Raw genomic sequence first — 27,929 nt, 5'->3', positions numbered from 1 at the left:
CCCTCACCCCTTCATCCTGGCCTGGGGTGCCCTTACAGTGATTGTGCATAGAATAAAGGCCAGGATTGCTGGGGGAGGGCAGCCCCTCCTTGCAGTGAGAAGGGAAGGGTGAAGAGGGCCAGGCACGGAGGACCACTCCTCTCTCCCTGGGGAATTTTCTGCTTCCAGGAGCCAGGCCATCCGGGAAGGAGCCTTTCTCTCCCGCTTCCACAATGCCTTGCTCTTCCTCCCCTGGCCTCTACTTGAAGCAACCAAGAACCCACAAATGTCCTATCCCCAAACAGAAGGGCACATACAGTTCCTTCTCCCTCCAGCTCCAGAAGCCCCTCTGGTGGGAAGAGGTACTCCGGCCCCATCTCCACGGCTACCCTAGTGGCTTGGCACTCAGTCCCTTTCATGCGAATCACAAAGCACATTGGTACAGAAATTGATAGCTCCACCCCCTGAAGGCCCTAGGTCCAGCTTCACCTGGACGGGGGATGGGCCAAAGGATGGCAGGGCCCGGCACAGGATGGCAGCAGATGGATTCCGGCTCTCAGACCTCATCCTGTGGACTCCCCCCCACCCCCCAACACAGATTCCTCCAACCAGAGCCCCTCCCACTGCCGTTAGAGAAGACCGGGCCCCTACTAGCCTACTAGCCTGCTCAGGCACTGGAGGGGTCTGTAGCCCTTATCAGATGGTGGTCCCTAAATGGGGGACCCAGGGACACCCTAACCTCCCTTGCCTTTTCAACTGAGAGGGCATCGGGGCCAAACCGCAGGTGGCCGGGTGGTGAGAGTTTGGGCTTGGACTAGAAAAGTCTCAGAGGGAGCCAGGGCCTCTGTCCTTCACTTCCCCAGTGGGGTGTCCAGACTCTGTAGGGCTCCACAGAATGTTCTTGTTTTGAACCAGAGGTTTAAGACTGGTGGCTCATGGCCCAAATATCCAGTGTTTAGTTTGGCCAGCACTGGCTTTTTCAAAAATTGGAATTTTAGTGCCTGTAGGCGGGATACACACTCTTTTTTTTGCCGCATTCTCATTTTCATTACCTGAAGGCATTGGAACTTGCACCTACCCTAGAAAACCTCCCCCCACTGTCTGAGGTTTCTGTCAACTCCAAGGCCAGCTGAGCTCCAAGGGGAGGACCTGCGGAACACTGGCCCTTAGAAGGGCACCGGGGCTGCCAGGCAAGACCTTCCCTGGATACTCCCAGCCGCCTTGACCTTCACCCCGGGACCTGGACATTCCCCAGGCCTTGCCTTCCCTGCCCTCTGCTTCCTCCAGCTTTCGTGGGTTACACACCCCTGCGGGACACTAGTGGAGCAGGGAGCTGGCTGGGGCACAGGTGAGTTTGGGGATGAGGCAGATGAGAGGAGGGAACCAAAAAAGCCTTTCCTGCTGGGGCGGGGTGGAGGTCTGCGCTGTTTAACCGGGGTGGCGATTACAAGGCACGTGGTATGTCAGTGCATGGAGGTATGAGGAGTGTGTGGTGCCTGCTGAGGCTCGGGGAGCACAGTCAGTAGGAGGGATCAGTTCCAGAGAACTGAGATGGAAGTCTGTCCTGGGAATGGGGACACTGGTCTCTTGGGGATGGAGATACTGAGGGCAGAGTAGGGCCTGGTATTCTGGGTACCCAGTGTCCTGTTCTCTTCTGTTCCCGGAAAAATTAAGACAGACCCAGCTGCATCTCGGCTCCAGGAAAAGCCTTACTCTGCCATTGTCTTCGTGTGATCCTGGGCAAGTCCCCGGCCCTCTCCGGGCCTCCACTTCCTCTTTACAGTGGAAGTAAAGGGCAGGTGGCTCAGGGGACCCCAAGGGCTCCACTGGAGTGTGGTTCTGGAACCTGCTCTCACGTGAGGATGCTGTAGGGATTCTGGGGACGATGGAGCAGCTAGGCTGGGGTAGGGAGTATAATATGGGAAGCAGGAGCCAGGGATTCAGGGGACCCAGTTTTGGTGGGGAAGAGACTGGCTGAGGTAGATTGTCACAGAAACAAATGCAAAACAACAGCTCAAATGGGGCGGTGCCCTTCTCCATGGTGACTTCTTTAACCTAGTGGAGCAAGGGGCCAGATGAGGTGGAGGACGGGCTGGTGAAGGGGGACCTCAGGCCCGGGAGGGATGGGGTCCTGAGTCCCTGGGGGGTGGAGGGGCTAAACTCTTTCCTGAGGGTGGGAAGCAGGAGGTGCCCGCAGCCCTCTCCGAGGGCCGTTTCTGCTGCTCCGATGTCCTGGCATGCAGATTCTGAGGGAAGGTTTTGTGGGATTGACAAGATGTTGACAAGGTGAGGGGGTTGGGGACGGAGTAAGGTCCAAAAATGTGGCCACAGCTTCTCCGAAAGCCTCAAGCCACGCCTCAGCACTGCCGGCTCGGTCTCAGCCCTGTGCTCTGGTGTCTCCTGGAGCCGAAAGAACTCCCAGCTCCCAGGAAAGATATTTTTGAACTTTCCCTTTTAGGGTGCTGGGGAACGGGGCAGCCGGAGGAGCCATTCCAGGACACTGGGGAGTGAAAGAACTTGCCAAGGGTGACGCTCACGCCACATCTCTGAGCCTCGGTTTCCTCCTCTGGAAGATGGGTTGACAACGCCTCTCGTGGAGGGAAGCTGCAAGCAGCGGAAAGTTTAAGTGAAACGAGATGGGGCGGAAACGCCCAGCGCGGTCAGCCCTGGGGAAACAGGCCGATCTGGGTCTGCGTCTCGCACGCATGCGCCATCTCACAAGGGGCTTCAACAGGTGTGGAGCTGGCCGTGAAGGTTGGTCTCCAAAGACTGATTTGGGCAGATCAAGGGGGTTGGACAGACCCACCGGGCGGGTCTGGGACAGCCTCAGGCTTCCCCCACCACCTGTCACCTTGAGGCCCGGTTCCTAAGGCTTCTTAGGAATCAGGGAAGCGGAAGGAGGGGAAAGCATTCTTTGTGTGTGGGAGGGATGCACACACCATCTCGGCGTGTGTGCTGGGGCGTGAGGTGACTTGTGTCACAGGTGTGATGTGTGCTTCTATGTGTGTGTGTAACGTGGATGGTCCTGTCCGCTCTGCCTCTGGGGTCACCCTGCACCCTGAGTGTGGCCCTCTCCCTGCCTCCTCAGCCCGCTCACTATCACCCATCACTATCTGATGGAACGGCCAGGAGCCTGGGACCTTGTGAGATCGGCTGCCACAAGGGGCCCTCAGTTTCCCATCTATCACCCCAGGGAGGCTGATCCAGAGAGGGCTGAATGCTCCTCTAATTTGCATAGTCTAGGGTTCTCATGGTCCACCTCACCCCCAGCCCAGGTCTGCAGATGGCCTTAACATCACCTGCTGTGCCCCTGCAGGGAACACCCCTTAGGGGCCATGGGGGAGTGGGGACAAGGTGGGGTGTTCTAAGCTCTGCCTAGAGGCTTTGCCCCCACCCCTACAGACTGCCTACTCCCACACTCCCCACTCAGTTCAAGACCGGCTGTCCCAGGTGGAGAAGAGGGGCCCTGGATGAATGACATCACGGGCACCATGGGGTCTTTGGGACATGGGAATGGACCACAAGCCCCGGAGGGTTGGGCAAAACAAAACAGTTTCCCAGCCGCTGCCTAAGGGAGCCACATGTGCAGGGTGGCGCGGAGCCAAGATGTATGTCACGTGCCCAGAGCTCATTTTTTATACCTGGAAGTCAGTCGGCAGCTGGAATGTGCCAGGGGTTCCCAAGGACAATTTCCTCTTGGGAAGATGGCTATGGACCAAGGTGGACAGGAGCATGGAACTCCTGCGAACCCCAGAAATCTAGAACTGGAGTACCTGTTCCTAGAACACCCCCCGCACACGGGGCCCTCGAGCCCTCCGCTAGCACAGCGGTGGGGCTAGCATCCCCCAGGGCACAGCGCAGGGCTCCAGTACGCTCACCTCGCAACAGAACCCAGATCGGCGACTGCCTAGGACAGCGTTCTAAGACTTCCTCCAGGACTAGGAATGTCTCTCTAAGAAGTTCCTCTGCCCAGTGTGCTAGAACCTCATCTGTGACCGAGCCCAGGTAGTGGATCTGCCTAGACATTTTATCTGTTGCATTCAAGACCTTTTTCTACAAGACATGTTATGTTCTGGGTGCTCACCTAGAACAAAGCGAGGCTTCTGGAAACATCTCACCACAGGTGTCTGGAACCCCAACCCCGACAGACCCACACACAGAGGTTGTCTCTGGAGGAGCTCACTTGGGGAACATGCCTTGTGCACTGGACCAAGGGTTCCCCTCCCCCAAGTCTGCTACCCTTCATGTTTCAGCCAGCCTGAACCCCTCAGATGTCCCAGCGTTCTTCCTCCCCTTCAGCTCTAGCACTCACTGCCCCCCACCCCCAATGCCCCACCCCACCCCGACTCCCTCCTTTAATTCCTTTCTGGCCCAGGCTCCAGACCTTGGGCCCACAGGAACTGGACCCACCTTGTCCACCAGACGCTCCCACCTCACCCCACACCTTTGGTAGCCTCCTTCATCCTCAGAGACCTCCTCCCACCGCAGGGGCATCCCACCCTCAGCACCCCTTCAGGAGCACGGGGCCTCGGTCATGGACCCCGGACAGCGCCCCTTCTCTGACAGGTCCACCACAGGTGACATGTGAGCAACTCCAGGCAAGGGGGAGGGTGCGGGGTCCCCAGGACCGGAGGTGGTATGGAGGCCTTCGTGAAAGCAGGGCAGCTCATGAGGAATGTAGCACCAGTTAATTCCCTGGGCCCTGGTCCAAGGGGGGCTTAGAAACTGGGCCGCAGGGCTTAAAACATAGCCCAGGGCTGGGGTCTCCACCAGGCTGCCCCTCCCCTGAAAGAACCCAACGGTGGAGCCACTCTACCCTTGTGCCCACAGACCCACATCCCCATAGCCTGGTGGCCCTGAAATTCCAGGCTCAACACTGTGGTGGAGGTGGGATGAGCCGAGCCCACCCCTGTGGCCTACACGGTGGTCTCATACTCCAGCAGCTCCTGGGAGGTCCCCGTGCTCCGGTACTGCAACCGGGGCGTGACCGGCGAGGAGTACTCCAGCGCCAGAATGGTCTTCCGGAGCCGGCGGTCAATGAAATGAGCATCCCACGCTGGGTACTTCTTACGAGGCAGGTCAATCCGAATGACAGGCACCTCTGTCCGCAAGGTGCGGGCTACTGGCGTGGGAGGCAAGCCAGGCCGCACCTGGAAGACAGGTGGTGTGGGGGTCCCTGCACGCTCACCCCCCACAGAGGCCCCATCCCGCTCAGCGCCTGTAGTCCTCGGCAGGGACCTCGGGGGACTTGTGACAGCGTCCGCTGGTGGGCCACAGGGCTCTGAGGCCTCAGGGCAGATGCAGCCAGGCGCCTGGGGACCCAGCATGGGCCCATTGGGGTGCAGGAGGCAGTAATAGACGCACATGAAGAATATGCCCAGTGCGAAGCTGGAGGCCACCACGCAGACCAGGATGAGCGAATGGAAGTCGGTGGAGAAGTTGCGGCTTGAGTACCAGAAGCCCGTGAGCGCTGCGTTCTCCAGCAAGACAATGCAGTAGTAGAGGGTCATGCGGCGGCGGCTGCGGCCCTCCTTGACATTGAACCAGCAGAAGATATAGATGATGCCCACTACCATGTTGTAAATGATCTCTTCCCACTTGGACATGCAGAAGTCCGTCTCACCCTGGATGACCCAGAAGGTCATGACGCACCAGTGGGCCACGATGAAGATGCCGAAGTAGAGCTTGTAGACGCTGGCGAAGAGCGCAAAGGCCAGGCTGCGGGCCGCAATGGTGAACAGGTGCCACAGCACCTGGGCCACCGCGCCCTTGTAGGACAGTGGCCGCTTGTCGTCTCGGGAGTCCCTCAGCACCTTCTGGTAGGAGGCCAGCGTCCAGGCCAGGGACACGAGTGAGGCGGAGGTGGAGAGGGCTGTGGAGACAGGGCAGGGGCGGGGTAGGCTGGGTTAGGGGTGGGTCTGGGTTGGGGGCTGGGTAAAGGGGAGGGTTCTGGGTCAGGAGCTGGGTTCTGAGGCCTGTGAGGGAAGGGTCTATTAATCAGGCAGGGTATGGGGACGGTCTTAGTGGGTGGTCTTCAAGACTGATGATGGGGGAAAGAGTGAGTGGAACTGGGTGCTTCTGCAGGGGTAGGAGTGTAAAGGGAAAGGGAAGGTGGGTGATTTGGGTCTCCATAAGGGTCAGGCCCAGGTTGCTAGTACGGGACTGTTAGGGTTCAGGGGCTTGGTGCAAAGGTGGGAAATTAGGGTATAGGACTCTGGGAGTGGAAAAGGAGGTAAAGAGTGGGGGGGGGGGGTCACAATTAGGGCGTGGAGGAGCCAGGAGGAGACCATTAGAAGCTATAGGTAAGCAGGATGAGATTGGACTGTGAAGAGGGATGGGAACCTGAGCACAGCTGAGGGGATGGGAAGCAATCTAGGGTGGCGAGAGTTTTGATGGGGGCCCAGTACCTGAGAGGTGGTGAGAGTCTTTCAGGACATTGAGGGTGGGCTGGGCGAGTCTGGGTGGAAGGAGCATGGGGAACCCCGGGAGATAGGGGATGTGGCCTTCCGCTGACATGAAAGGCGTTTGTCTGGTCTGTCGGAGTGAGGGAAGGGGCAAGGTGGAGGTGAGGGATGGGACCAGAGCCAGACCTGGGAGGGGCTCCCAGGGGCTGAAGAGCAGTGAGAGGGTGGATGGACAGGGGGTCCCAGGAGATGGAGGCTGGGATCCGGGGAGTTTGGAAAATGAAGGGGGCAGGGTTGGGCCGGAGGTGTGGTGATGGGGTCAAGGGCCTCTTCGGACTTGGCAGAACGGGGTCTGGTCTGCCCTGATAATAAGGAAGGGAGGAAGGGCCCAATGGGGCCTGAGAGGAGAGGAAGAGGTGGGGGGGCTAGGTCTCTTCCCACACTGAGAGTAAGTGGGCCATTGGGGAGGCCTGGAGGGGGGTGAGAGTAGAAGGGGCAAGGCCTGCACAGCCTTGACAGTGAGTGGGGTGGGGTGAGGGGGTGCACAGGCCATCCCCAGGGGGCTTGAGGCTCGGAGCGTTGGCACGTGGGGTTGTCAGAATACTGAATACTGAAGGTGAGTGAGCTCGGGTTGGGGGTGGGAGGCTCTGTCCCCAGAGCCTGGAGCGAGGAGGGTGGAGCGGGCAGGAGGGGCGGAGGGAGCGGGGCTCACCGGGCAGCAGGTCCGGACGGCCGCCGCGGTGCACCAGGAGGCTGAGCTGCAGCACGAGCTGCGGCGCGCTGCGCAGGAAGGTCTCCAGAAGGCGCAGCATGCTCACGTCGGCGCTCTCGAACAGCATCCGCCAGTAGAAGTGGCGCCGGAGCTGTTCCCCGCGCCAGCGGCTCTGCAGCCCCAAGTACATGGTGCGCAGGTACCTGCCGGAGGGACGGAGGGACGCGGTGCTCATGCTCAGGCACCTACTCCCAACCGGCCCCTTGCCACCCAGCAAGCGCAAAGGGCAAGGGTGACCGTGTGTAGTGTGTAGCCCTGGGCAAGTCACTGACTGCGCTGAGCCTATTCCCACAGATATAAAATGGGCATTTTGAAAGGATCGATGAACTCCTTGGGGCGGTGGATGGGGAGCTCCCAGTGGGCTCCTAAGCTTAAAGCAGTGATGCAAAGTAAGTGCTTACTTACTACAGCATTCTCATCAGCATTATTCCTCTGGAACATTGGGGCCTGCTTTCTTCATAGAGTTCCTGGCACGCTGTCATTTTTTAATCCCCATTTTACAGATGAGAAAACTGAGACCCAAGATCGCACAGCTAGGAAGCAGTGGACCAGCACTCACACCCAGGCAACCTGGCTTCAGGGCTCCCCCTCTAACCGTTAGGCAACTCTGCCTCTCCCTGTGTGCCATAAAGACACCGCCCACACGAGGAACAGTTGCTGGTGCCAGCCCCCAGTTCTGTCGCCACCAGCCGCTTCCTGGCCTGTTCCCAATCCCCCCTCTGAGTGCCCAGTCCTCCCCACAGGGCACCGGGAAGCTGCTTAGAGAGCCCCTGGCATTTGAGGCTTTGCTGCTGCTTCTCATGTCACTTCTCCCAACAAACTCCCTGTCTGCAGCTACTTTGCACAGGTCAGATTCCAGCTCACAATGCTCCCCCTCACCACTGGGCTTTTGCAACAGTTGTTCTCCTGTCCTGCCCCCCACTCCACTCCAGCCCCCACCCAACCTGGATCACTCTTGCTTCCCTCCCCCCAAAGCTCAGCTTATAAACATGACTCCAACCAGAAGCCTCCGCTGACCACCCTCTACCTGGAGTAGGGGCTTCTCCTCCTACACTCCTCCTGGAGTGTAGGCTGCCCTCCCACCCGGCACTTTTCACAGTGGGCTGTGACTGCCTGCTTATGCATCTGTCTCCCCAAGACTGTGAACTCTGTGAGAATGATTAGGTCAGCTTGATAACTGCTGCCTCTTCAGTTCTTAGCACTGTCAATGCTCCCTTGATCTGTGTGTTGGCTGAATGAGTGAATGTGTGAATGATTGAAAGTCTGTTTCACTGAATGAGAACAAGGTAGGGGACATGGAAGGGATCCTGAAGTCCTGAGTTCAATTTCTGACTTTGCTGTGTAATCTTGAGCGAAAAGACCCTTTCGGAGCCCTCGTTAATCCCTGCCAAAGTGGCTGTGAGGATGAAATGGACAAGAAGATACTTTGCAGCTTTAAAGTGCAGTGTCCACTGGGTGACAAGAGACCTGTCCACACAGATCTCAGGGACTGATTTCCCCTCTCTGCACTGGTGCTTTGCCCAGCAGCTCCACCTCTGGCTGTTGCCATCACAGACACTAGCCCCCACAACCCCCAACCCCCTGATTCATGGGGCAGGTACGCCCCATCAGAAGGTGGTTTGGAGGCCAATGGCATTCCATTGTGAATTGCCAGCCCAAGGAACACAGTGCTCCCTGGAATCTGGGGTCAGCTGACAGACCCAGAGTTTCCCCAGGGAGTATCCTGGTCTCAGCAACGGTGTGACCGTCTCTGGGCCTCAGTTTCTCCATCCGCCGACAAGAGGGAGGGGTTTGATGACTCTGGAGATCCTTTCAGAGCTAACATCCTGGGATCCAAGCTCTCTCCTGAAAATGTGGCTGGAAACACCCCATCCAGGGCTCTCCTCCCCATCCCTGGTCCCTCAGTCCAACTCTCCCATCCAGTGCTGAAACGCCTTGAGCATTTCCCAGCCTGCGCATTTACTCTCTCTGCTCGTGCACTTTCATGGTGGGGAGTCCCCACCTCCTGGGGCAGGGCCTTCCGCTTCTGAGCAGCTTCACACAGATTGTGTTTCTTTGATGCGCAGAAATTTGTCTCCTCGTAACTTTCATTCTCTGGGCCCCTACCTATGCCCCACGTAAGAATCCCTGCAGCCAGCATCGTTCGTTTACTTAGCAAGTACATTCTGACCACTAGCTCTGTGCCACATCCTGGGCCCTTAAGTGTCTCTCACTCCCATGGGAAGGAGATAAAGAGCTGAAATAGATGCTCTAAGATGCTGTGGAATCCAGAGGAGAGCTGGGTAACTTTAACTGGGGGTTGAGGGAGGTCAGGGCAGACTTAGAGGAAGAAACATTTGATCTCAGTGTTAAAACATGGGCAGGTGTTGGAAGGCACACAGGTAGTGCGAGGGCATTCCAGGTGGAAGAAGCGTTGAGCAAAAGCATAGAGGCATGAGGGAACATGGCCTTTTAGGGGAATGAACGGCTGGTGGTTTGCAGGCCTGGAGGGCAGGGTTTTCATGCACAGGGATATAAGAAAACCAGAATTGTGAAGGGCATCAAATTCTGGACTGACGAGTTCATATTTTATTCTAAATTTGAATTCTATCCCAGAATCAGGGGTGATGTGATAAGCTCAGTGGCTTAGAAAGCTTGCTCTGGAGGCTGGCTTGGAGGGAAGCCAGGAGAGGCTGGAGTTTGGTCCAGGCCTGAAATGACAGGGCTGAGCTAAGGCAGGGCACAGAGGAGGGGCAGAGAACAGAACTGGAGATGGCCAGAGGTGGGGGGTGCTTAGGGAGAGACCCAGATGGCCCCCCAAGCTCCTGAGGGCCAAGAGCACAGACCACCGTTCCCAGCCTGCATCTTCCCCCAACCCAGTTCCCGTCCCCATTCCCATGGCTCTGGCTTTGAACAGGAAGGAGAGACCAGCTGGTCCAACGCGAAGGGGCCTGGGGAGTTGGGGGAGGGCGACACCCTGGAAGTTTCTCTCAGGCTGGAAGACCATCTGTTTCCTGGCCCTGGTCAGCATGAGGGAGGCCCCGGCCCAGCCAGCATCCATCACCACCTGACAGGCTGCCTGCCTACCTCCCCGCCCACTCCTGCCAGCTCCCAAAGCCCCATGCCCACTAACCACAGACAAAGGACTCACCCAACCCAGGACCACAGTGGGCCAGAGCAGGGAAGGGGGAGGGGAAGACAGAAGGCCTCTGAGGCCCACAAACGTGGGGTCAGCGGGGAGTGTAGGAGGATCGTGTGGTAGTCTGGGGCTGAAAGGGCCAGGGTTCAACAATACTCTGCCTGCTTTGGCAAGGGCACCGAAATCTGCGGCTGCTCCTGCCAGCCACGCTGCATGCTCACTGCCAAAGGCCTGCAAGGTTTTTAGGGGCCTAGAAAAATGTTTGAGGCCTGGAAAAAGAAATTGGCTCTAAAACACAGGGAAAAAAACTGCAGAATCAAAATTAATAAATGTTTAATTAAATGTCTGCAAAACAGAACACGATACCAGGCAGTCAATGGCAATTTGGCTTTTATCTGGTTATACAGAATATACGTTTGATGTTTGCTATGGCTGCATTTTAATATGCTTGATAGATGTGGAGGTCTTAAAGCAGCCCTGCCCAGGACTGTTTTCCCTGAGCCTCAGTTTCACTTTCTCTAACAAAGGGGTTGGCACCGCCTTCCTCCCTACATCACAGCTCCTCCTGTGAAGATCAGAGAGGCAAGATGGCAATACACTGAGTCTGTGGGAGCTGCGCAGCCCTGCCCGGGATGCTGTGTGGCCTTGGGTACTCTCCCTGCCTCTCTGAGCCTGATTTTCCTCCTTGTTGAGAGCATTCGTAAATTGTAGAGGGATGTGCACACGGTGGGGGGGTGGGAGGAGCATATGCTGGAGAGAGACCTCTGGCCCCTCCTCCACCAAGCAGCCTCTCTTAAAACCTCCTCCAGGAAGCCCACCCCATTCCACTCTGTTTGAAAGGAGACTGGAAGACATTGATCTTCACCGCAAATGGGACTGATGCCACCCCCAGAGAAGGAAGTTCTGTCTCAGGGGAAGGAAGGCAGCCTTGGGGGGATGTATCTGCTCTTCCTCAAAACACCATCCCCAGCGTATTCATTCTCTCAACGCCACCACCCTGGTCTAGGCCACTGTCACTGTCACCTTCTCGGTGGGCTCTCCACATCCACATGGCAACGAGTAGGGTATTCTGAAAACCTGTCAGAGATGTCATTCCCCTTCTCAAAACCTTCCAAGGGTCACCCACCACACTTAGAACAAAAATCCAACCGTCTCCCCTTGGCTTGCAGGCCCTGAACCCTCTGGCCCTGCCCATTTCTCCCTTTTCTTCCTAAACTACTGTGTCATTTGTTCTCAGCGCTCTAGGTACCCGCCCCCACCCCAGCTTCCTCGAACCCAGCCAAACTCGTCCCTGACTCAGGGCCTTTGCACTTGCTACTTGCTCTGCCCGGAACACCCCTTGCCCAGATCCTCCTGTGGCTGGCTCCTGATCAGCTCCTGAGTCCCTTTCTCAGAGTGGCCTCCCTGGGAGCCAGTCCCACATCAGCCCCTCTGCTCTCTCACATCACTCTAGTCTGTCACACTGCCCCCCCTTATTTTCTTAACATGCACCATAAAGCGACCTCATGTGTTAATTCACACATTTGTTTTCCTATTTAACCACTGTGCTCTATTAGGGTGGGGACCTTTTTTGTCTTGGTCACCACTGTGTCCCCAGCATTAGCACATCCAGTAGGCACTCAATAAATGTATGTTGAATGAATAAATGTGTTTGTATGTGTCTCACTCCTGACCCTGGAGGCCCTGGGGCTGCTCGGCCTGAGTTTGCATAGAGCCAGGACACCTCGCAGGCCACTCCTGTCCTCACTGACTTATTTCTGTCCTCTTCCTCCAGGAAGCTTTCCCTAACTTTCCTCAGCCTGGTTGGGCCCAGCCACGTTTGACAGCTCTCAGCCTTATGCTGCTGGAGGCCAGCGTGAGCCAGAGCCTAACGAACCTAACAGACAGCTTCTACCACTCGCCTCACTGCCTGTTTTTCGGGTGAGGAAATAGAGGTGCTCGGAGGCCTATTTGGGATCTAATTTGCCGACTCCCAGCCTTGTGCTCAGAGAAGAAGCATGTTTGGGAGGAAGCTGGAAGAACAGATAGTGTGTGTTGTTGAAGGTGGGGGGTTGGGAGCAAACAGGACCAAGTCTAGAGAGGAGAGAAGCCAGCAGTTAGGGTGTGAGATCCCTGCACTCAAGGACCCAGAGAGCTGTGCCTTCTGGACCCCATCGCTTCCGTGAGCAGCCAGCAGGGTCAAGCAATGGACACAGCTTACTTTCTCCTCCCAGATGTGGCTGCCTTTGTGACCCAGAAATCTCTCAGCATGCCCTGGGGCTGGGGGGCTCCTCTCTAATGTGGAAGGAAGAGAGGATCCATATCTCTGAGAAGCGGGAAGCTTCTGGGCCCAGTGTCTGGCTGTTCTTTGTTCCTGGGTTGCCCTGAGTCTCTGGTATGAGGCTGGGGTTTCTGGCCAGGGCCTCTGTCCCCATGCAGATGGTCCAACCTGTGTCCAAGCTGGACCTGTCCCTTTGTCTACCCTCAGAGCCTGAGCCACTGTCTCTTCTGTCTGTGGCTCAGTCCAGCGTATTGTGTCTGTCCCTTGAATGCAGGGTCAGCCTATTTATCTATCTGTTCCTTAGTTATTGTCAGTCAGTCAATCTATTTGTCCATCCGTCAGCCTCACCCTGGGACCCTGGGTCAGTCCAGTGGTCTGTACCTTGGACTATGGGTCAAGTTGTCTCTTAGATACTATGTCCATTTGTTAGTCGTCTGGCCCAGGATCGTGTGTAAGCCTAGACAGGTGTGTCCGCTCTTAGAGGCCGGGGACGTCAGTCTGTCTATCGCTTGAATACCAGGATAGCCTGTCCATCCTCGTGGATACCGGTCCGCTTTTCAGTCTGTCTTTCTGTCTGTCTCTTGGATGCCGAGTCTGCCTGTCATCTGTCTATCTGTCAGTCTCTTGGCTGCTGGGTCCATCTGCTGGTCTATTGCTCAGCTCACGGCTCGGCGAGACTGCCAGTGTTCCGCTGTCCTCTCCTGCCTGCGCATCCTCTCCCCGACTCCGGGTCTCTCTCTGTCTGTCTGCGTCTCTCACATCCTCAGCGCCTCCATCTGTCGGTCTCCGTGTTTCTGAGTGTGTGTTCTCGCCCCTCTCCACTCCTCCTCACACTCTGGGCCAAAAGCACAGCAGCTTCCAGCGGTGCCCCTACTCCTGCTCCATCCAGGAACCCCCCCACCTCCCAAATTCCCGCAGCCTTGGCTAGCTCTTGGCCTCCCCTGTGGGATAGGTCGGCAAACCTCTGGATATGAGCAGGGCGGGGCTGGGGAAGCAGGGCTGAAGGGAAGGAACAGGACACCCCACACTAGCCAGGCCTATTACTGCTCTGCAGGTCTGTAGGGGACGGTGGGCAGGTGTTAATGATACTGTTAATAGCTCGTATTTATTGAGCGCCAACTGCATGACTGGCTAAGGCATGCATGCTAAGCCTTTCTATACATATTGTTCATTTTTCACAGCAAATCTTTGAGGTGGGTACTATTATTATCCTCATTTAATAGATGAAGAAACTGAGACCCAGAAAGGGACTGGGCTTGTAGAAAGCCACACGGCAGGTGAGTGTCGCACCTAGGACTCAGATGTGGTTCTCCATGGGCCCCTGCCCCAGAGAAGGTGCTTCAGTTGCACGGAGTCACATATCAGGCAGAGACGCCCGGGAGGACCCGTGTCAGACAGAGATGGACCTATGAGCTCTGCTGGGCATCAGGAGGGGTTAGAGAACACTGTGGGAGGGTGACGACAGTAACTAGAGTCAGGAGACCCAGGCTCATGTCCTTTCTGGGGAAACCCAACCCCTCTGTGGGCCTCGGTCCTCCTCTACAGAATGGGCCTACGTACCCCAATTCTGGCCTCCACAAGGGATTTCCATCAGGCCCGTCTCCCCACACATCCAATTCTTATAACCTTAGGGCCCAGTGCCTGTGTCCTGAACCCAGATACTTCTCTCTGCCCTGATGGCACCACTCTGGTCCCAGCCAGCCGACTCCAAGCCGCGGCAGCCTCCCTCCACCCCAGCTGGAGCCCTTCCTCCCATCCTTGCTCTCTTTGAGCTTATTCTTCAAACAGTAGCCCAAGGGATCCTGTAACATCTCAGATCAGTGCATGCCACTGTTCTAAGAGTAGAACAGAATTCTTACCGTGCCCTTTGAGGCCCTGTGCAATCTAGCCTTTGCCCTCCTCTAGCACCTCTCCACCCCCCACCGCCCTGCCTTCCCCACCTTCCGCCTCTCCAGCTGCACTGGCCTTGCTGCTTCCTGAACACCCCAAGCTCATTCCAGCCTCTGCTTGGAAGGGGCTCCCCCAGCCTCTGGCAAATTCTCATTCTTTCCACCTCAGCTCAGTGTCATCTCCTCAGAGAGACCCTCCTAGGTCCCCTCCCAAAGCACTCCGCTCACTCCTCTGGCCACTTCCTGACATGTTAACTTGTTTTTTTCTTAACAACACATATAACAACCTGAAATGGTCTAAATTACTTGCTTACATATTTATCGTATGTCTCCCCAGTGGTGTGGGGACCACAGCTCTCCTATTCTCTATGTCGTTAGTGGCAGGCACATAGTTAATGTTCAACGTATATTTGTTTTCTGAGTGAGTGAGTGAATGAAGAGTGTGAATATACTTTACAAGCTCCCAAGGAAGGCAGCCAAACGCAGAGGGAAATAACCCGGGCTCGGGGGTCAGGGAGACCCAGGTTCAGGCCCTGGCTCCATCACTCACTGTTTGTGTAATCTTGGGGAAGTCGCTTCCCTCTTTGAACCCCTCAGCTTAATGCCCACCTTCTGGAGTAGCTATGAAATCAGCAAGTAGTGGTATAATGTAAAATGCTCAGCCCGGTGCTGGGCGTGCAACCAACGGGAGAACTTAAGGAGTTTTCTGACTTTGAGGCCCCAGCAGGAAGAGGAGGCCTTCTCTTTTCTAGTTTAGCGTCTGGTACAGCTGCGGCCCGCTCATAGGCTGGCTTTCCCTTGTGCTCACTGAATCTGTGTTGGGGAGAGAGTGGGTGAGAGAAGTCCTTCTGGGGCAAGTTCACAGGGCAGGGGCTTCTTTGGTGTCTTTGTCTCCCTCTGAAAATAACTGTCATTCATCAAAGACCTTCTGTACAGACTTTGCTAAAATCCTCACTGCAGCCCTGTGAGCTTTTGTGGGCATGATCCCCATTTTCCAGATGAGGAAACTGAGTCTCAGAAAAGAGGAGGTTCATTTGACATTCACTCACCCAGCATTTCTGAGTACCTGCAGTGCACCAGGAACTGTGCTAAAATGCTGGTGGACACAATGTTGAACAAGACAGGCCCCGCCCATCCGTTACTGTCTGTGGGGAAAACTGGACGTTAATTAAATCATCACGTAAACATGGAACAACAAATATATTCTATGGGCTCCGGACCTGCTGCAAACAAGGTTCCATGTTCCAGCACTGAGCAAAGCAGTGCTACTGCAGGAGGGCCTGGCCCAGCTTGGGAAGGGGGCAGCAACCCGAGAAGGCTTTCTGAAGGAGGTGGCTAGTAAGCCATGATCTGAAGCAGGCATAGGAGTTAACCAGGTGAAGGCAGGAGGGAAAGAAGTTTCTGGCAGAGGAACAACATGGGCAAAGGTCTTGAGTTGGGAGGAAGCAGTAAGTGGCCAAAACCATTGTAGCTTCGAGGAGGAGGTTAGAAAGCAAGAGATGAGTGGGTCATGGTGAAGGATTTGGTCTTTATCTTAAGATTGCTGGGGAGCCACAGGAAGGCTTTAAATAAGAGAGTGACAGGATTAGACAGCGCTTCTGGGTTTTAGAGGCAGTACTCGCTGTGGGGAACAGATTGGAGTGAGGGAGGCAGGGGTGGAAGGTGGGAGACCAGTTCCCAGGTGAGAGGTGAGGATGGCCCCGGAAGGCAATGGTCTCCAGAGACATTTAGCAAGCATCTGGAGAAGGGACTTGCCCAATAGCATCAGAGTGGCATCTTAAGGCAGGGTGGCTAACTCCTCCACAGGGTATAAATGAAGCTGAGCCAGGCCCTGGGAACCCAGATGCTGCCTGTGGGTTCTCTGTGCTACCTCATCTGCAGGGTGGCCCAGGAGGCTCTTGTAGGGAATGGCTCTCAGGCCCCCTGCCCGTCTGCTGGCCCCTTGATGCTGAGCACTCCTGCATGGATTCAAAATAAGACCTTCCTGGGTTGGCAGCCAAATGAGTCATAAATGCCAGCAAAGAATGTGATTTTACACGTTCGGCTCCCATTTCATGTGGTGCTGGGAGTGGGGCTGTCTCCCTCCTCCTTAGCAGCCCTCTGGAGAGTCATAGCACCTCTTTTTGCTGGGCTGAAGCCAAATATTTCTTAGCCACTAAGTGTAGCCTCGGCTAAAGAACTGAGCCCCTGGCCTATCCAACCCACCGCCAGCAGCACCCAGCCAGGGCCCCTCTTTTTGCCCAACAACTAAGCAGGCAGTTCCTCTCCAGCAAAGCCTTTGGGACTGGGTTCCCACCTTACATCTTTCACTGTATGGCTGCAGCCGGATCTTCTCTCCTCTCTGGCCTCACTTTCCCCACCTGTGCAATGGGTACAGAGCAGACTAGGACCCAGGATCCCATACTCTAGGGCAAGACTCCCAGTCCCTTCTTTCTTTTCCTGATGTTCCTTGCAGAGTTGGGATGTCATGAGCCAGCTGGGGGAGGGGAATTTAGATTCCACTCCTCTGGTGGCTTTGATCGCCTAAGGGAACTTGTAGTTCAAGGTAGGGAGAAAGTACCTCTTCTATCTGTCCCTGGTCTGGGTGTGAGATCCTAGATGACAGGGGGGCTAAACTGGTATCATTATGAGGGACTCTGGAGAAGGACTGAGGGGTGCCCTCTCCAAAAAGGCAGCTGCCCCTCAGCTCCAGCTGCTTGCTGCCCTGGGAGAATGTGAGCCTAGTGGGGCTGGAATTTTAATTTTCAAGAATAGCTGGAAACTGCCCTGGCTGATGTGGCTCAGTGGATTGAGCACTGGCCTGCGAACCAAAGGGTCGCCAGTTTGATTCCCAGTCAGGGCACATGCCTGGGTTGCAGGCCAGGTCCCTGGTGTGGGGCACACAGGAGGCAACCACACATTGATATTTCTCTCCCTCTCTTCCCCTCTGTCTAAAAATAAATAAATAAAATCTTAAAAAAAAAAAGAAAAGCTGGAAATGAAGACATTTATGCAAAAATGTCATCCCAATTTGGAAATGTTGGCAACTAATTTTAAAAATACCATATGAATTAAGAAATTATTATTCCTTGTTTTAGGTGTGATCATATTAGTTATATTTTTAAAAAGTCTATCTCTTTATTTTTTTCAAGATTTTATTTATTTACTTATTTTTAGAGAGAGAGAAAGGGAGGGAGAAAGAGGGAGAGAAACATCAATGTGTGAGAGAAACAGGGATCGGTTGCCTCTCACGCACCCCCGACTGAGGATCAGGCCTGCGAAACAGGCATGTGCCCTGACTGGGAATTGAACCGGTGACCTTCAAGATGTACTGAAACACATATGAATGCACTGATATGATGTCTGAGGCATGCTTTAAAGTAGCATGGAAAGAAAAGAAATGGGGGGGGGGGTCTGGACTTATGCTCTCTAATACATATATGTTCTGCACTAGCCACAGATGATTATTTATATTTACATTAGTCAAAATTAATTAAAATTGAAAATGTAGTTCCTCTGGCACACTAGGCACATTTCAATCACTCAGTAGTCATGTCGGCCAGTGTCATGTAATGGGCAGTGAAAATATAGCCCATTTCCATTGCTGCAGAAGGTTGTTGTGGTTGGTGCTGGCCCAGATAAAGCAAAGCTGGCCGGGGTGGTGGTGCATGGGGGATCATTATCCTGTTCCCTCTACTTTTATACATTTATTTTTTCCATAATAACAAGTTTCATTAAATAGCAGAGAGGGAATACTGTGTAGGCCAAACACACCCTCGGGCTGGATTTGTCCATGGCTACTGAACTGCAACCTGTGGCCTGACTGTCAAGCATCATAAAGCCCCCAAGTTAGATCCACAGACTCTTAAACCTGTAAGGGGCTTTAGAGATCATCCATCCGGTTTATCCTCCGCTCCCACCTGGGAGAGCCGCTACAGATTTCCTGCCAAAACCAGCCACTTCTGTCTGCGTGCATCTGTGGTGTGGAGTTCCTGCCCTCGGGAGCAGCCTGCTCTGCTGCGTGACTGTCAGAGTGTTCTTGCCTATTGTCAGACTATTTAAACAGACTCTACCTCCCTTTGACCTTGGGTTGTCATCTGTCCCTACACCACCTCCGGGGCCATAGAACAAATCTCCTTCCTTGAAAGGAGGGAGGTCGGGGGGAGAGCTAATGAGCATTAGGACGCCCCATTCCCCTCTCCCACTCCCTACCTTGTTACTAAGCAAGTAGGATGGGCTGCAACTTGGGTTAATAATAACAATAATATTAATTAACATTCTCTGGGCATGTAGTATATGATAAGCCCTGTGCATTCATATTATCTCCCAATATTTTTATAAGAATCTTAGGAGGTAGATACTATCATTACCCCCACTTCATAGATGAGACTAGAGCTCTGGCTGGTGAAGTGACTTGCCCAAGGTCACAAAGCTAGGCTGTCAGGGAGCCATGAGCTGCACCAGTGCCCCAGGCCTCAGCTACTCTGCTATCTTGTCTGAGCCCTGGGAAAACTCTTCTAGGATTCTCAAACCTCCAGCAGGACCTTACAGATGCGGTAACTGGACCCCAGGCAATGAAGTATGTTCAGTTCATACAAACATTCATTCAGATTCTATTCAGTTGACACAAACATTCATTGAGCACCTACTGCATATGAAGAATTTTATTTCTTCCATCTCTAAAGTAAGCCACACACCTTCACCCTCCTAAAAACTCAGCCCATGCTTGTTCCCTTACGTCTTATACAAATACAAATACATTGCTCTTAGCTTGCAATTGTCCATGACAGTTTGAAAGCCTGTGGATGCAGGCCCACAGGGCCATGTCCACAAAGGCAAAGGGCTCCCCCACTGCCTCAGCACTCCCTGCATCAACCACAGATGCAAAGCCTGCTTCAACAGGCTTCAAGTACTAACAACCTGCCGGAGCAGGCCAGGTACAAGGCCACCAACAGCAACAGAGGGCCTGCTCTAGGCCAGTCACCACAGGGGACAGAGAGAAGAAAAGACAAGACCGCAACTCCACAGGGGTTTGGGGTCTGGCAGGAGAACCAGGTGAGTGGGCAGACGATCACAGCGGAATGTGATCAGGACTGTGAGCCTGAAGAGGAACAGTAACTGCGCCTGGGGGAAGGTCTGAGGGGAAGGAGCCAGAGAGTTAACAGTGTGTATTTGATATTGAAATCAACACTTAAAACTATTTTTCTGATTGTTTTTCCTCTTCTCAAAGCAATACATGACTAATACACTCAACTAGGGGAAGGTGGTATCACGTGGTGGTCACACACGTGGGCTTGGGAGCTGGGCTGTATTGCTCCAGACCTTGGCTTTGCAACTTACTAACTAGGAGGCTGTTAGCCACTCTGTGCCTCAGTTTCCACTAACTCAATTAGCGTGGGTCAGCATTACTGGTTTATATTACAGATGTGGAGAGCATGTTCTGTATATTAATTTAATACACCTCCGCAATGGCCATTTGTATAGGGATGTTATTATCCCATTTCACAGAGGAGGAAACTGAGGCCTGGAGAGGTTAAGTGACTTGTTCAAGGTCACACAGCATATACATAGCAGAGCCAGAGCTTGGGCTCCACAGCCCTTATTCTCCCTCACCGCACTCCCTCCCTGATGTGATTGTCGTGAGGAAGAACGATCTAAGTTTCCATAAATGGGAGCTATAATTTTCAGCAATATTTGACTTTTTAATAACAGATGCGTGTATGCATATATTTCCTGGTTAATTAAAAGCCAAAGTAAAATCTTCAAGCTGTACAAGATCTAATTAGTAAGTGGAAATCTCCCCTAATCTCACCTCTTCACCCCCAGAGATAATGAGTGGAGGGGAGTCTTCTTCAGATCTTTTCTGTGCTGCCTGAGGTTTCAACAAAAGTGTACTACTCTTTTATAAACAAAACAGCAAAGCAATTTTTATTTAAAAAAAAAAACCACACAACTTTTGCCTGATTGAGGAGTGGGAGGTCGGAGAGGCAGAGGGTGGCACATGTCGGGTTTATTCGGGGAAGGCCTCTCAGAAGAGGTGGTGTTTCAGCTTTGCCTTGAAGGATGTGCAGACTTCTACTGAGAGGAGAATGGGGAAGGGGCTTGCTGGAGGAAGGACTGCAGGCAGTACTCAGAGCTGGGAGGGAAGGGAGTGTGTGGTTTGTTTTTTTGGGGGGGGGGTGCGGGGGGGCGGGGCTAGAGCAGCAAGGAGAGGAAAGAGCAGGAGGCAAGGGCCTGAGGCCACGCTAAAGCATTTGGACTAGCTTGAGGGGCAGAGGCGGGCCGTGCCAGCCTTCTGGCTTCACAATGGCAGAGTCAGACCCGAGCTTTAGAGCCATCATTCTGATTACCGGTAGAGGTGGGATGGAATGGGTTCAGGGGGGGAATTGGAGGCTGATAGGATTTCCCAGGGGAGGAATTACGAGGCCCTAACACAGGCAGGGCGATGAATGGAGAGGCCAGAGTAGTTCCCAACCCATCCTCCTTCCTCTCCCCAGGGACTTTCGCCCTAGCTTTGGGTTCAAAGCCATTTCCTGGCAGCCCTCCCTCCTCCCCCGCAAGGCTTCTCCTGTGTGGTCTTTATAGATCAAACAGGGGACGCTGGGCCCAACTGCCGCCACTGTGTCTGTTAGGAGCAGCGCTAATGGCCTGTTGCTGCGGATGGGCGGGGAGAGGAGGACGGTGGGGGTGGGGTCATGGAGAAGGGTCCCGCAGGAGGCGCTGTGGTGAGGCTGAACTGGCACAGTCCTGCAGAGAGCAGGGAGGAACCTTGTGGGGAGTCATGGAGTTCAGGGGGTTGTAAACATGTTTCAGCTGAGGGACTGAACAAAACCTTAGAACAAAACCAACATATTAAAAAAGAGAAACTCAGAGATACTCAGGTCGAAATGATTGTGAAAGGGCCGTGACATACAATTTGAAAACCACAGTGGAATACAACCCCTGGCCCGTTTTATAAATAATAATACAAATAGTAATGGCTGATGAGATTTGAGCACGTTCTGTATTCCAGGCACTGTGCTAAACACTGTATATACATTGTTTAATGTACGACTCCTTCGAGCCACATGCGAGAGGTGCTGCTATTTAGAATGTCTGTCCGTTTCACAGATGAGAAAATCAAGGCACATGTGTTATTGCATTTGCCCAAAATCACAGAAAGTGGTGACACAGAATATGGTTGATTCCAGAAATGGAGTTCTTCCCCATTAACTATCTGGATAGGGAAATGGACCAGAGAAGGAAAGGTATCACGTCCACTCTGCCTGAAACAGACCCCCTGCCCTGGCTACTGCTGGCGTGGTCCAGCCCCCATCTTTTCTCACCTGGATCATTGGAAAGCCTCCTCATGGGCCTCCAGGTTTACCCTGGCCTCCCTCCAGCCTGTTTTCCATCCAGCAGCCAGAGTACACATTGGAAAATGTAAGTCAAGCCCCTGTTCCTCCCCTGCTCATATCCTCTTGGGCTCCCCATTTCACGCATCGGGCCCTGTGTGATCTAACCCCAGCCAACCTGTCCACCACCATCTCCTACGCACTCCGCTTCTGCCACACAGGTCTTCTTGCTCTTCTCCTCCCCTTTGCCTGGAACACCCTTCCTGAGACCTCCACACAGCTAGCCCTCACCTCATCCAGACCTCTGCCCACACACCACCTCCTCCCAGAGGCCTGCTCTGACCACCTCATCTCCAAAAGCCACTCCCTCTTCCGAGCTTCTGTAGCCTCCTGCCCTGTCTCAGTTTTTTCCATAGCACTTACTGCTGTCTGAGCCATTATATTTTATATTATGCATACTGAAAGTGCCCAAAGTTTTGCCACCCCCAAATATGCATTTTGTAATATTGATTTTAAGCTGGCTATTAAGAAACAAAAGGCTCAAAGAAACTTGGACCCTCCTCCTTACCCACCTAAAGGTGAATTCAGAAAGAAAAATTTGCTTCAAGAAGAGAATTTACCTGAGCACATGTGACTTAAGTGTTGCAGACAGGGAGAATCAAACAAAAATCTGTTTGCTAGATTCCCCTGTGTCCTGTTGTTTCTGGGTGGCCCAGCAAGAATCTGTTTACTACATGCTGCCTCCCTGTGAATTACCTGCTTTCCCTTTGGAACCCCAGGCCTCTGCCTCCCTTCGCCTTTGTCCACAGTGGCTTAGAAACCTCAGCTGCCCCGTGGTTTTCCCATTTCCTATCTCATGGCATCCCCACATGTACATCTGTAATAAACTTTGGACATTTTCTCTCATTAATCGATCAAATTTGATTACTCGCCCAGCTAGAGGAACTTAGGAGGTGGGAGGAAAGTTGTTTTTTTTTTTTTGCACTTGCCTACAACACAATACATATTATATTCTGTTTGTTTGTTGTTCCCCCCACTAAACTGTTGAGCTACTCTGTTCCCAGCATTCAACATAGTGCTTGGTATACAGCAGGTGCTCCATAAGTATTTGCTGAATGAATGATTGCAGATTAAATGAACAGCTGTCGTGTCCTTATGGCTTCAGGGCCCTTGAAGGCCCTCTTGCTCTCCTGCCCCCTCCCTGGCCACCTGCTCAATGAACAAACCTCCTTCTGCAGAGAACAAAGCCCAGGCTGATGGCACTAATCACTGCCAACCGTTCTGAATACTTAACAATGGGGCCAGCCCTTTGCTAAACCCTTGGCACACGTTATCTCGTTAAACCTCCAAACAGCCCAAGGGGTGTACCATTATGATCTCTGGTTTACAAGGGATGAAGCACAGGGACAGAGATTATATGGCTTGTCAAGGTCACATATAGGAAATGAGAGGATCAGGATTTGAACCGGGGATATTTGAATTCAGAGTCCACGTTCTTAACCATTATTCCGAGAATATGGCTTCCCACAGGGGAGACACAGAGCCTGACTTTCACACCAAGCAGGTCACTAATTCATTTCAGAACTTCTCTTGAGTGCAAGGTTCCTGAAGAGGCAGAGGGAGCAGTGCTCAGACAGAGAGGGGGTATTAGAAGGAGGTTCTTCAAAGCCCAGTTTGCTTCCCTCCTTCCCTATTCTGGGGTCCCCAGATCCCCCTGACAGCCTGGGAGGAATCCCATGCCAGATTATCTTCCAGTAATTGGCTTAGCAAACCATACTTATCTGGGCAAAGCTGGAGGCCAGTGAATTCACGATTAGGAAAAGCAGGATTCATGGCTTACTGCTCTGCTGCCCACAGGGTCAGAGGAGAGAGGGTTAGGACTTTAATTGGCTTAACAGCCCAGAGTGGCTTAACAGCTCAGAGGGCTGGGGCAAGGGGATGAAAACACAGGTTGGTGTCCCGCCCACAGCCAGCTTCATGTCTCACCAAAGGATCTGTGTGCCCTTTTCTTGGGCGTTCAATCTGCCTCGGCACACGGCCATTGTTCTAGGAACCCCCAAAGCAGGTGGCGTGGTGGTGCCAGGGATGAAGCTTGGAAGTTGGTCAAAATGGGTCAGCACCTCACCTCTCCCCCACTTTGTTGGTGGGTGATCTTGGACAAGTTACTTGACTTCTCTGAGCCTCACGTTTTTGTCTGGTAAATGGGGGTATCAAATCGCCAACAAAGGGACAGTTTCAGGGTTTGAGCACCTCGCATGGGGCCAGCTGGGACACAGTGGGTGCAAGACTCCTTCCCCTCACCCCCTCCTCAGGGCCCCACTCTGTGTTAAAAATAATAGTACCAACACCCGTTTTGCAGGGTTGTTTGGGAATAGAATAAGAAAAGACCTTATCAATTGTGAAGAGCTAGACCAGAGGTCAGAAAGAGGAGAGTCCCACAAATGTGTTTCCTTTCATTGATACTATTTTTAAAAACCTTAATTAGTAGTTGAAAATGGGAAGAATTCACCAAAAAAAAATCCCAATCCATTTCTCTTGAGAAATCAAGACTTGACAATATCGGGTCCACAATTTCTCACGGCACTGCCAGTTGCAGCCAGGACACTGCTTCCCCCCAGTGTCCTCAAGACTGACCCCCACGTGCTGTCACAGGTCTGTGTTCCCCGGCTTCTCAAAGTATTTAAGCTTTCGCTCCAACATTGTACAAGCATGAGGAGTTGAAAGATATCTTTATGACTGAAATTATTCTATGCAGAACTGGGGGCCTGAGATCAGGAGGTGAGTGACTGGCCAGTCTCCTGGCTTTGACCCTGGAGATCTCAGACACGTCTCCTTCCTCATCACCCAGGGTTTCACCACCCAGAACATCTGCACCAAGTCCTGCCACACAGGGAGTCTGTTCGCTGTGGGAGCGTTTCATGTGGTAAGCAAGCCTGTTGTGCCAACATTGCTGAATTTCTAGGAATGCCAGCCCTGCTGGCTTCTCTAGAATTTGTCTGGGTTTTCCTCCATTTACCCAGACCCTCAGCCATTTTAAAAGCCAAAGCTTTTGGGACAGGTGCCCAGAGGTTTTAGCTCTGATAACTAGACCCATAGTCAGAATTACAGAAAAAGGAAGGTTTTTAAGGGGATCGAATCTAATATTTTCATTTGACATACAGGGAAACTGAGGCTCAGATATAGGAAAAGCAACATCCAAGGCCACCTAGCAAGCTAGTTACAAACCTGGAAGGAGACGTGAAGCTCTTGATCTACTGCCCCAATCCAGCACTTTCCCCACAATACACACTGTCTCCCCATCCTTGCCCACATGGTCCAACTCCCTCCCCCTCCTTTCACATTCTTATCTCAGTGCAGCAGAAGCCCTGACTTTCTATCATCCTGGAATCTTGGGATCTCAGACTCATAATTCTTTGAGCTTGGGAGACACATTAGTGGCAGAACTGCAGGGTGGATGAATTGAACTTGAGATTTGAAGGCAGAGTCTTGAGTCCCAGCACTCCTACTCCCTAGCTGTGTGACCTTGGGCAAGGATATGCCCTTTCTGAATGAAATAATTGTCATAGAACTGTAAATGAGGGCTCCTGTGCCCCTAAAGTTTAGGTGAAACGATGCATATGCGAATGGAGCTGGACAAATTGGAGCATGTATCCCCTGTCTAAATTGTTACAAGCCAGATACTACTAGATTCCTTTTTTAATTTTTTTTTATTTTTATTTTTCAAGAGAAGCTAGGAGTTCTCGATTTTTGAAATATTATGCAAGCCAAACAAAACAATTCCAAGGGCCAATAGTTTGCCATCCCAATCACCTTACTTTACAAATAGGGGAGAGTGGGAGTAGCTAGCCCTTTTACCTAAGAAACCATGGAGCTGAGTGGACCCTTAGCTACTTCCAGCCACTGCTCTGAGGTCCCACCCCTCACTCTGTGGTCATTTTTTGCCCTGTTTGAGGGAAATTCAGTTTATATTAAAAAAAAGAAGTGTCAGCTTCTTGCAAGTAGATTCTGAAAAGGGGGAAGAGAGGGGCTTGAGGTAGTGAGTCGAAGGGCAGTTGGCCCATTTTAGGCTGAAGGGAAAGGGGATGAAGATTTGGCTACCAAGAATAGGAAGTTACCATTTCAGAATCTAAAAATATCTTTCACCATCTGTCCACTCAGGCACAGAATGGTAAATGTAGATTAGTTCCTGGATGTAGACATGAATATTTTTATGTGTCAAGCTAATAATAATAACACTATTTTGTGTGGATACAACTTCACTCCCCTTTCCCCCCAGGACAGCTAAATGGAATATACACATTAATGTTGGCAAGGCAGAGATGGGGAAACCAAGGCAGCGAGAGCTTTGGCAACACAACAAGGGTGACACAGCAAGTGAGCAGCTGGGACAAACCCTGGGTGTCTTGTTTCCAGCCCTCAGCCCAGATCTAAATCTTCTGAGTTAAGCAGAATGAATTAACAAGTAGCAGAATAAATGTAAGAACAGCAATAATCACCCCTTACATCTCTACCGTGACTTTGACTTTTCCCATGCTGTCCCCATATCTATGATAATCATAGTTATCTATTACATTCCTTAAACATATCGCAGTTTGCATGGCCTTCACACAGATTTTCTCTCACCTGACCACCCACCAGGCAAGAAAAATATGATGGTAGACACTGAGATGAGGAGGAGGGAGTCTCCCACACTTCACAGGTGAGGACACTTAGTCTTGGAGGGAAGAGGGGTTTTGCTTAAGATCATATAGTAGGCAAGTTCATTCTGTCAGTGCACAGTGGAGCCTAAGCTACTAGAGCAGTCCTGATTCAAGGGGAGCCCTAGGTTCAGAATTCCCCCTGTCTCCAATTTCCTCAGCTCAGCGCAGCAGGCACCCTCAGACTTGGCAGAGGAAGTAGGCTGCTTGTACAAAGCCTCAGTTTTGTGTTACTGTCCTGGGATTAAAGGGCAGCCAGTGGCCATCTAATCTCAGATTCAAGATCCCCAATTCCCTTGTCCTTGCTGAGGTGGGGGCAGGAGGTGGACACTGGGGGAGTTCTAAGAAATAGGAGCCAGAGAGTTTCTCAGCTGGGTCCAACACACCCTTTCCCAAAAGTCTAAAAAGTTTGGGCGGGATATTTGTTTAGCTGCCTCAAATTCCATGTTTCTCCTTGGAGGTTAGGCATGGATTGCAATTCTGAACTGAGGTCTCTGAGAGCTGGGAAGGACTTCTGAGCTCTTTCTTAAACCCAGGCTCAGCATTCAGGCAGAAGGGAGTAGGTCAGGGCTGGAGGGAGCCCTGGGGCTCTGTTCCAAGCTGCACACTCATCCTCCTCAGCCCAGGGCCCTCCTCATTCACACACTCCTGAGGATCTCTGTCTCTCCTTGCTCCATCCCCTCCTCCCCTAAAGGTCAGATTAGAGAGGATGGCACCGGGGTTGGTCTGAGTTTGAGGGCAGGGGTCAGGGAGGAGGCTGGCAGAGAAGATATCAGAGCTGTATTGGGGTGGGGCGGGGCGGGGGTCTGGACACGAAGGTTGCCTAGAGAGGTCAGAAGAGGGCTGGGGTGGGAGGCAGCCCTTCTCCACCCCCACTCCTTGGAATCGCTCCCTCCGCCTGCGCTTCTCCTACCTCCAGACCTGGCCGAGCTGCAGGAGGTGGACGAGAGTCTGCAGCAGCCAGACGCAGAGGCGGCAGCAGCGGCGGCGGTAGGCGCTGGCCGAGGAGGGCGCGGGCAGGGGACCCAGCTCGGGGCTGCCTTCTTTGGTCCGGAAGGCGGCGGCGCTGTCCTTGGTGCTGACAGAGGGCCCGACGATGCCGCTGTCCTTGGTGCTGACGGCGGGTCCCGGGGCACCCGCGGGCTCAGTGTAGTCGTAGACGAACCAGCGGAAGCTGAGCAACTGCACTACAAGCGAGGGCAGGAGCACGAACAGCAATGTGAGGCCGAAGAAGGTCCGCTGACCCTGCAGGTAGTAGGAGGCCGCCAGCCACAGGTCCGTGGCGCCGTCGGAGAAGAACACGAGCAGTGCGCACAGCACCCAGCAGCAGTCCCGCATCTCGTAGCGCGGACCGGAGCCTCCCGCCCCGGTCACTCCGGGGCCCCCGGCCGCGGTCGCCGCCTCCGCGCGCCCGCACGCACTGCCCCGGGCTCCCCCGGCCGCCCCCTCCGGCCCCGGGCTGGCCACGACCGCCGCTCCATCAGACTTCGCGGCCAT

At 53.3% G+C, this 27,929-nt stretch overlaps 1 protein-coding gene across 1 annotated transcript; it reads right to left on the bottom strand.

The window, feature by feature from the left end:
• Nucleotides 1-969: 969 nt before the first annotated feature.
• On the bottom strand, nucleotides 970-27,929 carry XKR7 (XK related 7). Its single transcript, XM_028525090.2, has 3 exons — nucleotides 27,346-27,929; nucleotides 7,096-7,298; nucleotides 970-5,851 (listed from the first exon to the last, which is right to left on the bottom strand). Exons 1-3 carry the CDS (start codon nucleotides 27,927-27,929, stop codon nucleotides 4,896-4,898), a joined length of 1,743 nt encoding a protein of 580 aa, XP_028380891.1. The 3' UTR covers nucleotides 970-4,895.

The sequence above is a fragment of the Phyllostomus discolor genome, chromosome 9 (genome assembly GCF_004126475.2).
Source record: "Phyllostomus discolor isolate MPI-MPIP mPhyDis1 chromosome 9, mPhyDis1.pri.v3, whole genome shotgun sequence".
In the NCBI taxonomy this organism is placed as follows: domain Eukaryota; kingdom Metazoa; phylum Chordata; class Mammalia; order Chiroptera; family Phyllostomidae; genus Phyllostomus; species Phyllostomus discolor.
This window is presented reverse-complemented; position numbering and strand designations above follow the sequence as displayed.

Excerpts from the sequence above, each read along its gene's own strand:
- XKR7 (XM_028525090.2), bottom strand. The coding sequence starts at position 27,929 with ATGGCCGCGAAGTCTGATGGAGCGGCGGTCGTGGCCAGCCCGGGGCCG. Across the intron at positions 7,299-27,345 it reads CAGCTCGGCCAGGTCTGGAG|GTACCTGCGCACCATGTACT; the intron begins GTAGGAGAAGCG and ends TCCCTCCGGCAG. Across the intron at positions 5,852-7,095 it reads CCGTCCGGACCTGCTGCCCG|CCCTCTCCACCTCCGCCTCA; the intron begins GTGAGCCCCGCT and ends CTGTCTCCACAG.